This window comes from Pantherophis guttatus, chromosome 1, assembly GCF_059756535.1.
Source record: "Pantherophis guttatus breed Tessera chromosome 1, ASM5975653v1, whole genome shotgun sequence".
Taxonomy (NCBI): domain Eukaryota; kingdom Metazoa; phylum Chordata; class Lepidosauria; order Squamata; family Colubridae; genus Pantherophis; species Pantherophis guttatus.
In genome coordinates this window covers 50,958,723-50,974,822 of record NC_142063.1, presented here as the reverse complement: position 1 = coordinate 50,974,822, position 16,100 = coordinate 50,958,723, and the positions used below count along the sequence as shown (strand labels likewise).

Sequence of the window (16,100 nt, the reverse complement as noted above, 5' to 3'; positions counted from 1 at the left end):
CAGTACTGCACCCTAACCACTGTGCCACCTCGGCTCATAATTTATGTCCTTTGATCTGTACACTCTCTAAATTTCATCTATGTTGCTATTTCACTTAGTTGACAGTAATAAGATTCACCAGTTCAGTCTGAATTGTGAAATTAAAATACATAATACTAAATGAATTTACGAACCATTCAGTTTCCTATAATTTAGAGTAGTGAGTTTAATGCAAACTTGAAATCTTGCTTTCTGCTTGATACATTATATTTGGTGTCCTAACATATAGCCCAACTTAAAAGAGCTCAGTTTCCTGATCCACTTCCTGGATCAATATAATCAAAAGCCAGAAAGAAAGACTAGGTCACTAAATAAAAGAACATATCAATTTCAGTCTATGAAAATATGGCTTCCATTTGCTTTATAATAAATTTCCCATGTTATTTATGAAATGAGTTTTATTCTTAATATCTTTATTAACTTCTTAATCTGTCCAAAGAATTTCATTTATTAGGCAGAAATAAAAAATATATAATAACCCCAACTAGCCATACACTATTATATTTATTTTTTCAGCTATGAAACAGAGATACACTCTGGTCTGTTATTTAACATTGTTTAAGGATTCATGTTAAAAGATCAATAATACGCAGGCAAAAGAAACTGATTCAACAATGACACTTTTTAAAATGACATGCTTTAAAGGTTAATAACCTAATTTATGGACTATTTTTATGAGGTAAAAATTAAAAATGTTTCTTTTATAAACCAAAGTCTCAATTATTCAATTACTTCCAACATTTTCCTAGAAGAAAATGACATATCCAGTTCCAAAATGTAAATTCTGAATATCAGAAAAAGTCTCTTACTATAATACATGGAGCCCAGCTGAAGCTGTCCATCGACCCATCCTTGCTCTGCTGCCTTCTGGAAGTATTTCAGGGCCAGCTCATAGTTCTAAAGGACACAGATGATGGAGGATCAGTCAGGGTTCTACACTAAAAATCTTCATTGCAGTCTTAAATCTTTTTTATTATGTTTTAATGTGAATATATATATGATGCTTTTAAGTGATAATGAGTAAAATATGAATCTGACTGTGCATTCCATAGCTTCCTTTTTCTTACACTTCATTTGATCCTATGTCGTTCATTCTGCCAACTCTGCCACTCTCAAACATAAAAAATGTTCTTCGATGCATTTCTTCTCTGCTACCTCTTATACTTGGAATTATTTACCTGAACATTTCCACCACCTAAAAGTATATTTTTTCTAATTTCCATTTCAAATGGTATTTTTCTTTTTATCCATGTAAGTGCAATATAAAAGGCTATATAAACAATACGATTCTAATATTGGAAAAGCAACCTCCTCTTTTTAAAATAGAGTTGTTACTCCCATTTTCCTAAGAAGACTTACCACTGGAACACCTCTTCCATATAAATAAGCCATTCCCAGACCACTCTGTCCTACTGGATTGCCCTGAAATATAAGACTGTGATTAAAATCTAATTCAAAACCAGTAACTTGTAAAGAGATAAAATGGGAAGCAAATATTCCAATCCTGAAAAGAAGTTTTTAAATTCAAAACAAAATGGTCATGTTTCCTAAGTTTTATTTTAATGTATATTTGTTAGACTGACAACTCCTCTCCCAGGCATTGCAGTGGGAAATTTAAAACTGTTTCAAAAACTGGTCCAAGCTCCCTGAGGTTGGATTCATGAAATGTTTTGAGTTTTGTTCCGTATAAAACATAAAATATGCAAGATACTGAATCAATGGGGCAGTTTTACCCTGAGTTGAAGACAAACATTCTCTATTTTGTTCACTTCATTACTAAATTGTCCTAATCTTTATACCAAATGTGCAGTATTACAACTCTAATTAAAATAGTATATCAGAACAAATTGAACATAAAGCCTTGAAGAAAATAATCAGACTTGCACATATGAATTATATTGTGTGGGAAAAATGACAGACACCACGAAGTGGTCACTCACATATGTCTTACAAGTATGAGTAATCATCGTGGGAAGACAACAGGAGAAACCACTTAACCGTTTTAGTTATTAATGTGGAAAGTCATAAATGGAGAATACTGAACATTTGTGATTTTTGAAAAATGCACTTTTTATCTAGATTTTCTAAATATATCGGAACAGTAATTTTCCTCAAAAACAAATACATATGTATTTGTTGTGTGTAGAACACTTAGTTTCAAAATGATTGGCTTCCAAAGATACGGTTGTACCGTATATATATGAGTTCTTGTAACCAAGAACCAAGTTCAGCAACCTACCATGTCAGCAGCTTTCTTAAAGTACTGTAGGGCTGTTTCATTGCTTTGAGGTACAATATCACTTCCTTCTGAATACATCTATAAAAACAAATGTAACTGAAAGTTATTAAGAGTCTAATTTTAGAAAAAAATATTTATTTTTTGGCATAAGATCTGGCCCATTTAATGCAGAACTTTTTTAATTATACTGAGATTAATAAAAAACAATAATTTCATTTAAAAGTTGTTTAAATGTAAAACAATTTTGTAAAATTTGTTTTAGATGAGCAATGTATATATCATAACAGGATCTTAGAAGAAAGATTCTTCCTTTGAGAGAAAGAATAGCCTATTGTCCTTTCTGCCAAGGTTCCTTTTGGCTTGATCTAATGGAGACATCCAATAATGGACTAATATTCCTTTCTCATTCTGGAAGAAAGATTTGCATGATCCAGATTTGCCTCTAGGATTGGTTTCTACCATAATAACACCATAAAATTGACTCCTACGGCTAAATTAGTAGTCTTTCTAAATAAAGTAATTCTCTCAATCCTCTTTTAGTGTCTAAAAAAAATTATGAATAAAATTAAGTGTATCAGAGTCATTAAAGGAAAGTAAGCTTAGCAGACACAGTACTTCCTACCCCAATGGGGGTTGTTTGAGAAGTTACTCGTGTTCTCTGTGGGACATACCCATCTAGTGGTCTGAACACCTTAATTAGTTTAGATAACCTCACTAATCCCGAAAAACTCAGTAGAAGCAGACCTAATTGATATTTGGAAGGAAGACTATGAGGGAAACATAAGGGCTGCAGACCATTCATAGAAGCATTGAAAAGAAATCCCTGAACGACTTGTGAACTATTTCTGTATTGTTGTCAAGAAAACTATTTGAAGGTGACTATGAAGCCACTACAATTTGAGCTTGACATGAAGGTCAGCTTACTTTTCAAGGTTTTTGTTTTTAAAAGGAATTACGCACTGATCAGAAGCAATAACAATATTGATATCTCCATCCCAAACCGAGGGCCTAGATTAGGCAGGAAAATTGTGAAAAGTTAAGAGATAAAAGGTTGGTTTCCTCTATTTCATACTCTCATTACATAAATGGGAAATTTATGCATACATAAAACAGTGAATTACGTTAAGTAATTCACTGTTAAGTACAGAAATCTACTGCATAGATTTTGTCCATTATATCTGGTTTTGTCCATTATATCTGAAGTTTGATAAACGTAAGTGCAGAGTTTAACGTGATTTACTTTTGCAGAGGGATCTTGACAATCATCTGAAGAGTAATTTATGTGGCACAGTTAGGACAGATAGGATTTGTAATTTGTAATTCTTTTAGTTTGGTTTATTTGGACCTTGTATGTTTATGGCCGCTAAAGCTAATTCCTAGACTAGCCTAGGAAGGTTTGGGCCTTCTTCATTCTCTATTGAAGTTGTAATGTCAGATATTGCTTTTCAGAAGAACATTTAAATAGACAATCTGACTGACATTTAGCTATCTCTTATTTTCTACAACAATAAATCCTCTAACTATAGTAGTAATCAAAAGGTAATTTCCAAATACACAGCTCAAAGACAATTGTGCCTTACCTTCCCCAAAAATGCCATTGCATGTGAGTTGCCAGCATTTGCTGCTTGGTTGAAGTATTCAAAAGCTCTCTGGAGAAGAAAAAGAGTAGAAATATAAATATAGTGGGGCAAAAAAGTATTTAGACAGCCACCAATTGTGCAAGTTCTCCCACTTAAAAAGATGAGAGAGGACTGTAATTGTCATCATAGGTAGACCTCAACTATGAGAGACAAAATGAGAAAACATATCCAGACAATCACATTGTCTGATTTGGAAAGAATTTATTTGCAAATTATGGTGGAAAATAAGTATTCGGTCACCTACAAACAAGCAAGATTTCTGCTCTTACAGACCTGTAACTTCTTCTTTAAGAGGCTCCTCTGTCCTCCACTCATTACCTGTATTAATGGCACCTGTTTGAACTTGTTATCAGTATAAAAGATACCTGTCCACAACCTCAAACAGTCACACTCCAAACTCTACTATGGTGAAGACCAAAGAACTGTCGAAGGACACCAGAAACAAAATTGTAGACCTGCATCAGGCTGGGAAGACTGAATCTGCAATAGGCAAGCAGCTTGGTGTGAAGAAATCAACTGTGGGAGCAATAATTAGAAAATGGAAGACATACAAGACCACTGATAATCTCCCTCGATCTGGGGCTCCACGCAAGATCTCACCCCGTGGGGTCAAAATGATCACAAGAACGGTGAGCAAAAATCCCAGAACCACACGGGGGGACCTAGTGAATGACCTGCAGAGAGCTGGGACCCAACGTAACAAAGGCTACCATCAGTAACACACTACGCCGCCAGGGACTCAGATCCTGCAGTGCCAGATGTGTCCCCCTGCTTAAGCCAGTCCATGTCTGGGCCCATCTGAAGTTTGCTAGAGAGCATTTGGATGATCCAGAAGAGGATTGGGAGAATGTCATATGGTCAGATGAAACCAAAATAGAACTGTTTGGTAGAAATACAACTCGTCGTGTTTGGAGGAGAGAGAATGCTGAGTTGCATCCAAAGAACACCATACCTACTGTGAAGCATGGGGGTGGCAACATCATGCTTTGGGGCTGTTTCTCTGCAAAGGGATCAGGACGACTGATCCATGTGCAGGAAAGAATGAATGGGGCCATGTATCGTGAGATTTTGAGTGCAAACCTCCTTCCATCAGCAAGGGCATTGAAGATGAAGCGTGGCTGGGTCTTTCAGCATGACAATGATCCCAAATACACCGCCCGGGCAACTAAGGAGTGGCTTCGTAAGAAGCATTTCAAGGTTCTGGAGTGGCCTAGCCAGTCTCCAGATCTCAAGCCCATTGAAAACATTTGGAGGGAGTTGAAAGTCCATGTTGCCCAGCGACAGCCTCAAAATATCACTGCTCTAGAGATCTGCATGGAGGAATGGGCCAACATACCAGCAACAGTGTGTGCCAACCTTGTGAAGACTTACAGAAAACGTTTGACCTCTGTCATTGCCAACAAAGGATATATAACAAACTATTGAGATGAACTTTTGATATTGACCAAATACTTACTTTCCACCATAATTTGCAAATAAATTCTTTCCAAATCAGACAATGTGATTGTCTGGATTTGTTTTCTCATTTTGTCTCTCATAGTTGAGGTCTACCTATGATGACAATTACAGGCCTCTCTCATCTTTTTAAGTAGGAGAACTTACACAATTGGTGGCTGACTAAATACTTTTTTGCCCCACTGTATGTGACAATAATTTTTTAATATAACATCTGACATTCATTCAATTTTTTAATAATCTGCATTATGAATATGAGCAATAGATATACCAGTTTTATATAACTGAATATACTAAAATATGCAAGTTCAACAATTGTTTCGCTTTCTGCATGCTAGGGAAGTATCATTTGTTTGATAGCCTAACCATACCCTTGTTTATTTGAAAGCAATTCCACTGTGATAAATAGTGCTTAATTCCAAGTAGACATAGCTTCAAGGCACAATTTTTGATCCATCAAAAACATGACTTGAGAACTTGAGAAATCTACCTTTTAATTAGCTGAAAGTTATAAATACTTATTATGACTATTATACCTTCCTTTTAATTAGCTAAAGGGTATAAATACTTATTATGACTAGTATACCTTTTTACATTGTGATTTTATGAACCCTTGGTATCATAGTAGGCGGCCTGGTCCACACATTATGAGAATGAAGGATGTGGAGGAACAAGAAGGTGCTATTCTATTTCAGAGGTATTATTTTTAAATGTTCTTCCATATAAGCAATTCCTATTAGTAAACTAGCACTGCAAAGGGAATGAAAGCTGACAAGAACTTGTTTGCTTTATTACTAGCTATAGTAAGTTTATAATAAATAAATTTAATAGAATTGTTATATTAAACAATATATTTAAAGTTATCTTAGAACTGTATTATATTTTAAAAATACCTTGGTTTATTTTAGTTGCATTACTGCGATTTTAATTGCATCATTCCAGTAGCATTTGTCAAATTGACAACTTTAAGACATGTAATTTTCAACTTCCAGAATTCTGGGATTTAAGGTGCATGTATCTTAAAGTTCCAAGGTTGAGAAACACTTCTTTACTTAATGTATAATTTATTTATTAAGTTTCTCACCACAGGCATAGTCTATGCTTCCTTATTTAATATCAAAATTGAATTAAACACTTTCTTCTCTTACATGAAGAAAACAGCATTATTAATAACATTTGCTGCTTATTCAAGCAAGTGAACAGCATCTTCTACCTTTCTACATAAACTTTTCAACATACATCCATGCAGAACAAGTTTCAACAGGCAAGATGGGATGTATTTGTGAGCTGCAGTAAATGCATGCAGACCAATGTCAGGTATGAACTACATAATAGAAGACATTTGTAACTAACTGGAATTTGGCTCCTTGTGCATTGGCCACCCTAAACACTGAAATACCTCCTAGACTCTAGAGCTCTACTGTTATGCTAAGATGACAGCTATTGCAATAAATAGCTTCTCAATTCCAGTTTCATTTTACAAGTTAAATGTACCAACATCTTATGTACTGCCCTACAGATACCTGATGATTTTGCTCTACTCCTCTTCCTCCATGAAGGTGCAATTGTCCAAGCCCTACCTGCAATAGTAATTGAAACATGTTATTCAATTTCCTATCAAGAAAGCGTACTCCGAAGAAAAAGAGTATTAGAACGCACACACTAAAGGGACAACCTCCAAAAAAAGAGGTCAAGGCAATGTTTTAAAGAAAAATTGCCCTGCTGCAATTTTAAAAAAATAGCAATTCACCTCAGAATTGATGAGATACCTACAAGCACTCCATGCTAGGTTTTGTAGAAACTAATGGAGACAAGGCTTTGACACTGTCAGGTGGCAAATAAATGTAATAAATACATATCAGCCTAGGCTCTATCTCCTCAGATTGTTAATTGGGATGTGCAGTTTCTAAAGAAAAAGGGTGGTTTAGAACACATCAGACTGCTCATGAGGCACTTGTCACCAAATGCATCTTTTTTTCCTGAACTGTACTATAACTATGGCAGGCAGCCACACGATTGGAAGAAAAGATACAACTGCCTTAAGTTGCCCAAAAGCACATGACCTTCCAGTGTAATGAAGAACATTTCCCACTCAGATCCAAAGAACAGCAGAGCCATGCATCCACATGAAATTACATCCTGCATATTGAAAACTAATCAGAAAAAAAAAAGGTTTTCTTTACATTTATCCCAAACATAGTTTTCTGCTGAGTAACATTGATTTACACCAGTTTTTTATAACAATCCAAAACAATAAAAGATGGGCAATGAGAAAAAGGCAACACTCTGTACTCCAAAAGTAATCACAAGCTGATGGACAATACCAAATCATGGTTATCATGAGAGCTGTCTAATAATATTTTGTAAGATATTGCTCATTATAGTGTTCTGAAGTATTGATTATTTTACACAAGCTAGCAAAGTATGCCTTTGCTAGCTTGTGTAAAATAATGTCATGGAACCACAGCTCAATGTATTAAGTTTCAGGACACAGAATGTGCAAACTACTTTTAGCACAAACTAAATCGAAATGACTCATGGAAGTATTCCTAGCATTTTGTAGAAAGGAAAGGAAAATATTCTCCCAGCTTTACATAAAATTTGACTCCATCATGTTTTGAAAATATAGTATGCTCTATAACCAACCAAGCTGCCTTTTTAAAAACCTTGGAGGAACTTGCGTTCTTTAAAAAGCTCCTTTAAAAAATGTTATACCTAAAGAGTATAGTTGAGTATTCCCTAACTCGCCTCCTAATAAACTCTCACCATTTCCAACAAATATGGCAAACAGACCATCTAAATAGCACAACCTTGGGGAAAAAACTTCATGTTGTTATTCTTGAATGTCTTATCAGCATCACTATCCTGCGTAACTAACACATACCCTATTATTTTCAAGACCTTTAGTTTGATGTGATTACTTGCATCATTCTCTCAGTAAATAACTTTGCTAATTTTAAGAAGAGCCCTCTTTATTAAATTCCAGGTTACCTGAAGAACTATCTCATCCTGCTAGGTCAGGATCGCTCCACTCGTGCTGACAGAGAGGGCCTACCACGGGTCCTATCAGTGAAAGCCTGGCTGTTGGATCCAGAAGAGCCTTCTTTGCTGTAGCACCTGCCCTCTGGAACATCCTATCCAGCCCTCCCATGGGTGAGATCTGTTCTCACCTTCCTCTTTTTCCACAACATCCCAAAGACCTGGCTCTGCCATTTGGCCAGGGGACCCAATGGGGGAGTATCACACTGGAGATGGCTATTAGATTGATAGCAAACCCCTCCTTTCCTCCTGCATTCCCTGCTTCTCCCTGCCCAATTTTTAATCTCATATTACTGTGTTTCATTGTTTATTTTATTGTGTCACTATATTGTTACTGTTACACTTACCCTTCTTTTCATTTCTCTATTTTTATGTTAATGGCTGCCTACAGTAGTCCCATGGTGATAGGCGGCAAATAAATTTAAGGTATCAACAAACAAATACAGGTAGCCCTCGTTTTACAACAGTTCATTTAGTGACTGTTCAAAGATACAAAGGCACTGAAAAAAGCGACTTATGACCATGTTTCACATTTATCACTGTTGCACCATCTCCATGGTCACATTATCAAAATTCAGATGCTTGGCAACTGGCATGAATTTATGATAGTTGCAGTGTCCTGGGGTCATGTGATCACATTTTTGTGACCTTTTGACAAAACCAGTGAGGAAGCCAGATTCACTTAACAACCATGTTGCTAACTTAACAACTGCAGCAATACACTTAACAGCTGTGGCAAGAAAGATTGTGAAATGGGGCAAAATTTACTTAACAACTGTCTCACTTAGCAATAAAAAAATTGGGCTCAATTGTGATTGTAAGTCGAGAACTACTTGTTTTGTTTCTGGAGATGGGCAGTCAGTGTGCTTCTCTCTACTGTCTTCAGTTGCATTCCCATTTTTGCTTTTCCTTCTCTTTGTCTGGTCCAGTTGTAAACTTTCAAGTGCCTCTTCTCTGTTTCCAGAGACTAAACTGCAAGAATGTACCTTCACCCGCTAGCTAATCAAAAATCGGCTGCAACTGTCTCACCCCTCAGTTAAGCAAGCAAACAAACACAATGCAATTGAAAGAATGAAACTTTTATCTAATTAGGCAAAGAAGCCTTCTTCTGTGAAGCTATTCAACTCCAAAAACTGGCCAAATTCCCTATTCCTGTTCACTCAAGTCTCAATGGAGCTCCCTAACTAACTTTTCTCTTTGCCCTCTTAGTTTGCCAGTTAAATTACCTGTGCTTGAACATCTCCTTTTTCAGCTAAGAACTGATAGTATTGTATTAAATCTTCCTCCAACATTCCACTTGCCATTCCTGGATTTTCTATTTCATCCGGCAGACGAATTCTCTGAACCACTGTGCCTCCAGTAAGAGAGATATCACTAGCCACTAGGGAGAAAGAACAGGGTAGAAACATTTAATTTTATCCTTATATAATTCAGGGTCTAGTGCATATCATACTTTTCATCCACTGAATTACTAAAAGGAATCTTCACCTGTTCTAAATGCCCATTAAATAACTGAGACATACATATTTATAAGCAAACTTATGTCTTTTATTGTGTCATGTGATACAGAAGTTGCTACAAGATAAAAAGTAAGGGAGCCCCTCAAGATTACCTCCAAATTATGGATAATTTCCACGAAGAAAAATGTTTTAGGGATTTGCAAATTAAATTTGGGAGAGGGGGATAGATACAACACTAGCATGAGACAACTAATTTAATAAGTGTGAAGAGGTTCTGCTTTCTATTTCTTTATACAAATATTTGTGGTGCCAGCTAGGTCTCCTAATAAGAGGGTTAAAAAGAACCAATTATTTCAAGCAAGAATAATACACAGTATTGCAAAAATAACAAGTAAATTTGAAACATCTAATTAAGATAATATTGTACCAAAGAAAAACATTCATTATATGCCTGCAATTCTATTATTTCTTGTGGAAAATGAAATAATACAATAGCACAATTCTATTTGCTTAAGATTTCCCATCTCTTCTCCAAATGTACTACAAGATATCTGAATGTTCCAGAGCAAATTTACACCATGCAAGGGATATTTTATTTATTTTAGCAGTCATATTTCTATGCCGCCCACTCTCCAAGGACTCTGGGCGGCTTACACCAAAGACAGTATACTAAATAGCATATTGCCCCCTAACAATCTGGGTCCTCATTTTACCCACCTCGGAAGGATGGAAGGCTGAGTCAACCTTGAGCCGGTGAGATTTGATCTGCTGATCTGCTGAACTAGCAGTCAGCTGAAGTAGCTGCAGTACTGCACTCTAACCACTGTGCCACCTCAGCTCTTTTATTGAACATTTCATATTGAAATGTTTCCCTTCTAGATCTTGTGACAAAACTTATGTCAATTGAAACAAACATCAGATTCCAAGCTTTGCTTTTAGCATTAGTTGGTTACTAGCCATCATATAATCTATATTACCAACCACATTTCTATTTAAAGGGAATGAACTACTCCAGTTTAATGACACAAAATTATCCTGTGTATATGTCAGCTAATGGAAATGCATAGATCTATCTCTCCATCTACTGATGTATATAAATACATGTACATACCATGGTTAGCTACTAGGCGATAATGCGTAAGTGCAGATTCACAGCTCTGAAGAACACCTATTCCAGCCCAGTACCTATAGCCCTGGAAAGAAACAACTACTGTCATAAAGCAAGTACCGCTGTCTTACATTTGAAAATATTCAAAACAGACATAACGTGTTTTTGTTAAATCATTGACAACTTCTGTTTCAATGAACTTCAGGATAAAATGCAATAAGTAAAAACAATAAAACTGAGCAAATCCAAAACCTTATACATAAAATTACAATTACAATGTTCCTTTCTAAAAGCAAATTAATAAATTTATCTCTTCAAAGTAAATTTCTGTGTTCATTGGGATAAATTCTCAATAAGAACAAAACATAGTCATAAAAACTAGAAGATAAGATTGTTATTAGGATTTCGCTGTTTTATGTCATTACTTGTATGGTTGAGAAAGCTCTACTTACCAAAATCATATGTGCTATTAAATTTCCTCCAAGAGCACCGAAAGTATAATAAACTAATGCCTACAAAAACAAAGTGCAGCTAATTAATTCAATTGTTTTCAATGGCATACTAACAGAAACAGACAAAAGATGGTGGCTTTGCATTACCTTCGCCTGGCTGGAATCAACACCAAGACCGGAAGCATATAGAAATCCAAGTGCCTGAAAAAAACATTAAAAACTAGCATTTTTACAAGATTACTTTGATTAGGTATGTTTTCAGAATCCAAATTAAATATCCAGACATCTCTTATAAAAAGTGAACTAGTACCACCATACAATTCAGAGGAAACCACTCCATCTGACCTTTTTTAGTCATAGTGTGTGCGCTGCAATGATGATGGAGAAGCCCATAACAAATGCCACACAAATAATTCCTGTGGGATTTTTTTTTAAAGAAAAAAAACCTGTCGAGCGTCAAGAAGCACTCGACACCGTGACACCACAGAAGGCTGCATGATGGGTTTTGTTTTGACACAGGTGCAGAAAATTTAACACAAAATAGCAACAGTAATAGAATAGCCAACATGAATTTAAAACACACACATGAGTGTTTAGACACACCTGGGCATAGTATGAGAATTTTTCCTGAAGATATATGAGATTCTGTTTTATGAGATGATGATAATAATTTATTATTTATTAAATCTGTATGGAATCAGACTCTTAATGACTCTGGGCTGCTTGATTTCAATTTTATCCAGAAACATTAGCAGTATCTGAAATGTTTAAATTATTGTCCATATTGTATTAGAATGTGTTTTGGATGATTTTAGATCGACAGTCTTTTTTAATAAAGTATATTGCAAGGCTAATATTAGTTTTTTGTCTACAATTCTTGGATAAAATGTTGGGAGTTATTATATATTATTATATTAACAGATCAATGTCTAAGAATAATAGGCTCAATTTTGTATAATCTTAAAATAAAAACAATGCAACATTCAACATGTTTATTAAAAATAGAAAATATTTAAAAGGGGCTAGCTCTCAATCTCACTGTTGGAAGTATAACATATGAAATTGGTTTGTTCCCTTATTGTTCCTTTAGACTTAGTATCTGTAAGTTAATTAATATAATTGTATATAGATAAATATGGTTTAAAAAGGGAGCATACTTTTCAATTATATACAATCTCCTCTCCACCACCCAAACTTTTCACAATAAGAATGACGGATCTGTGGACCCTGAGAAAAAAAAGTTATACATACTGTTTGACCTTTAGGAGATCCTTCTTCAGTCAGTTTCTCAAACAGTTCTTTAGCTGACTGAATATTTTGCTTCAAGTAGTCACCAAACAATAATGTATAAGACACTCTTTCCATGGCCTTAGTATGATTCATGTCAGCGGCTCTCAAGAAATACTGATAAGCCCTTAAAGAAGAAAAAATGTATGTTGTTGTTCTTTTAAGCATTAATGCTGTTCCAAAAATGCTTGTGTAGATGGTGTGCAAATTATCCAGCTGATGGCTGCATGAGTCTTTTGAATGAATATTGTTAAAACCCAAATCTGATTTCATTTCACATTTGATTAATCAATATGATTATTCTCTCATTATGTATTAATAATGTTCGTCTATTATTACATATATATATCTTGCTAAAAACTTTTGAAAGTTTCTGGGTGATACATCCAAGTTTGGACAGATCTCAAATCTCTTCCCTAAAAGTTAGCACATTTCTCTCATGTAAATACATAGTGTAAAACATAAATGCAATGTCATAACTGAAACACAAGGCCTCATATACTGAAAATTAATAGCAAAACATCAAGCCAAACATTTTTATTGCTGGGGTGGGATTGAAATACTGAAGCTATTTTTTTCCAGTTTGTTAGCAGGGGGTGGTTATGACAAAAAATATGTGCTGAGCCTACCAAATCTAATAATTTGGGGGCAGGGAAGTCACATCATGGTGGCTTAATGATTTACAGAAATAGGCACTTGTCTATTCTTCTACCTTAAGTTTTAACCTAATAGGTAACATTTATCTGATAAGCTATATCTTGTAAAACAGTAGTCCCCAACCTTTCCAGCTTCATGGACCAGCAGCAGTGGTATCAAGGGAGAGGGGATGGTTTCGTGTGCGCATCTGCCACTTGCACAAATGGAGCTTTGTGTGCTCGCCCACTGCTTGCATGGGCTGGTTCCCAACAGGCTGCAGACAGAGACCAATCCATGGACTAGGGCAGTGATGGCTAACCTTTTTGCTGTTGCATGCCAAAAGTGGGGGGAGCGTGGGGGGTTGTGTGCACACGTGCCCACACCCATAATTCAATGAGCCCCGTGCATGTGCACACAACCCCCCCGCGCTCCCCCCGCTTTTGGCATGCAATGGCATGGTGGGCCCAGTAGGTCCATTTTTCGCTCTTCCCAGGCTCCAGAGGCTTTCTTGGAACCTGGGGAGGGTGAAAATGGCTTCCCACTCCCCCGGAGGCCCTCTGGAGGCTGGAAACAGCCCATTTCCCAACTTCTAGTGAGACAGAAAGGCCCGTTTTTCACCCTCTCCAGGTTCCATCGGCTTTCTAGGAACCTGGGGAGGGCAAAAACAGCCTTCCCCACCCCCCACGGAGGCCCTAAGGAGGCCTGAAATGGCCCATTTCTTGACTTCCGGAAGGGCCGAAAATCAGCTGGCCAGCGCATGCATGCACACTGGAGCTGAGCTAGGGTAAAGCTCGCTTGCCCACAGATATGGCTCTGTGTGCCACCTGTGGCACACGTGCCATAGGTTCGCCATCACGGGCTAGGGGTTGGGGACCCTCTTGTAAAAGAACCTTGGAGCACATTAAAGGTTCCTATATTCCTATATGCATATATTCAACATACAGGTATCAGGGCTCTGAGTTTGCTAGTTTGATCCCCAGAATTTGTAATCCAAATAAATTTGATGAATACACTACTGGGAGAAACTATTGATATCCTTCTATCCAAAAAGGAGATATAAGCTACACAAAGAAGAAAACTTACTCTTTCTTCTGGGCCTTCTTCCTGCTCTCATTAAGAATTTTCATCCCTGTTTGGTAAACATCTTCTGCTTCCTGCATTTGTCTTCTCTTATGAGACTCCTCTTCAGCTAATAAAAAGATTTTTTTTAAAAAGGCTAATTAATACTCACTACAATGCTGCTCATTTTATTCTGAGACCATTTATTTCAGGCTTTTTTGTTAAACTATTGTGTTTTGCCATTTTTGTTATACTGTGGCAATCAACTAAAGGCTTTGAGAAGAAAAAAAAAAACCTCAATCATATATTAAAACAAACCAGAGTATGTTTGATGGTATTCTTAGAAGTCAGTTTGACGGTATTCTTACAAGTCAGTCTTCATTGCGCATTTATGCAAACCCCATTGATATTAGTTATTAAGGACATGCAATGCATTTTCAGTATTTTCAGAGTAAAAAAATATGAAAACATACTTTCCCCCCCCAAATGAGCTGTTTGGAGATTTCCCAAGGTCCAAACCATCCTATTTTATACTCAAAACACGTTTTGCATAGAAAGCAGAATATTTTATGAAATTTTACACCTGACAGATTTCAAAACTAAACATGTGTACCTGCTACATTTTTAGAATTAAAATAAATGGAAATGAAGCTTTGATTAACTCTATTGATAAGAAATCCTTCCAGTGATCAGTGAGTTTTGTATTTCAGCATAGAAAATATATTGTTCCAGTTAATATGAGTTATTATTTTAAGCAAAAAGCTGAACTGGCAGTTGAAATCATGAAGAAAGTAAAAACAGAAATACTTCTTTATTGTTTATTCAGGATATTCTTCTATAGTTTCCAAAACTTTATAAACATGTGGATAAAATATCCACATATTCAAATTACTCATATATTGCTCTTTTTTTCCTGAAGCATTAATTTAACTGTATTAAATGCCAGCACCAGAACTTTAAAGCTAAGTTCTGCTCTGAAAAACCAAGCTCATGAGTAATGTATTAAAAGTTCTAAAATATAAAAAGTAAAAATTGACTGGTGAGTTAATAGCCACATATACAACATTAGGCTAAAGAAGAGTGTTATTTCATTTAGCTGCTTAATTTAACACCTGCAAAAATATAAAAGGTATGTTTTTGGGTCCTGGCAAATACCTTTGGGAGATCTGCTTGTAAGCAGTACTTGTATTGGCAACAGCTCCCATGCTGTTAGTATGCAGAATCTCTATAATAATGGACCCTTTAAATCCATCTATCAGAATGTACAAACATATTTTTTCACATTCATCTATATCTTTTTTTTTTAATACTTTATTGAGTTTTCCAATTTTTTTAAAAGACAATGTACAATGTACATTGTGATTGTACATTGCGCATTCATCTATATCTGTCCCTTACTGAATAACACCCATTAATTTAAATTCACGAAGTCAGAAAACTGCTTTTCTTAGGAAAGCCATACTTACTTTCACAAAAGCCCCACTTTTGATCAGTCTTGTAGTCATAGGTTGTGGCACACCATAGTCTCCCATCTTCTCTCCCATCTGCAGTACATTCTGAGTATTCCTTCTCCATAAAGAGAAAGGGGAACCGACATAACTCGCCATCTGCAGTTCCTCCAATAGCTGTCAAAACTAAAACAAACAACCCATGTGAAACATCCTGAAGTTACAATGCTTATCAAGT

General features: G+C 36.0%; 1 protein-coding gene across 2 annotated transcripts in view; it reads right to left on the bottom strand.

Annotated features, from left to right (window-relative positions):
• SEL1L (SEL1L adaptor subunit of SYVN1 ubiquitin ligase) overlaps positions 1-16,100 on the bottom strand; it is a 39,980-nt gene that overhangs the window by 10,985 nt on the left and 12,895 nt on the right. For both annotated transcript variants that reach the window (XM_034418268.3, XM_034418269.3), the window contains exons 4-15: positions 15,881-16,048; positions 14,439-14,544; positions 12,684-12,846; positions 11,580-11,633; positions 11,433-11,492; positions 10,984-11,065; positions 9,639-9,793; positions 6,897-6,953; positions 3,859-3,927; positions 2,279-2,356; positions 1,399-1,461; positions 849-936 (exon numbers count right to left, since the gene is read on the bottom strand). In XM_034418268.3, the coding sequence (XP_034274159.2) occupies positions 849-936; positions 1,399-1,461; positions 2,279-2,356; positions 3,859-3,927; positions 6,897-6,953; positions 9,639-9,793; positions 10,984-11,065; positions 11,433-11,492; positions 11,580-11,633; positions 12,684-12,846; positions 14,439-14,544; positions 15,881-16,048 (1,143 nt within the window). The remainder of the gene's footprint in view (positions 1-848; positions 937-1,398; positions 1,462-2,278; positions 2,357-3,858; positions 3,928-6,896; positions 6,954-9,638; positions 9,794-10,983; positions 11,066-11,432; positions 11,493-11,579; positions 11,634-12,683; positions 12,847-14,438; positions 14,545-15,880; positions 16,049-16,100) is intronic.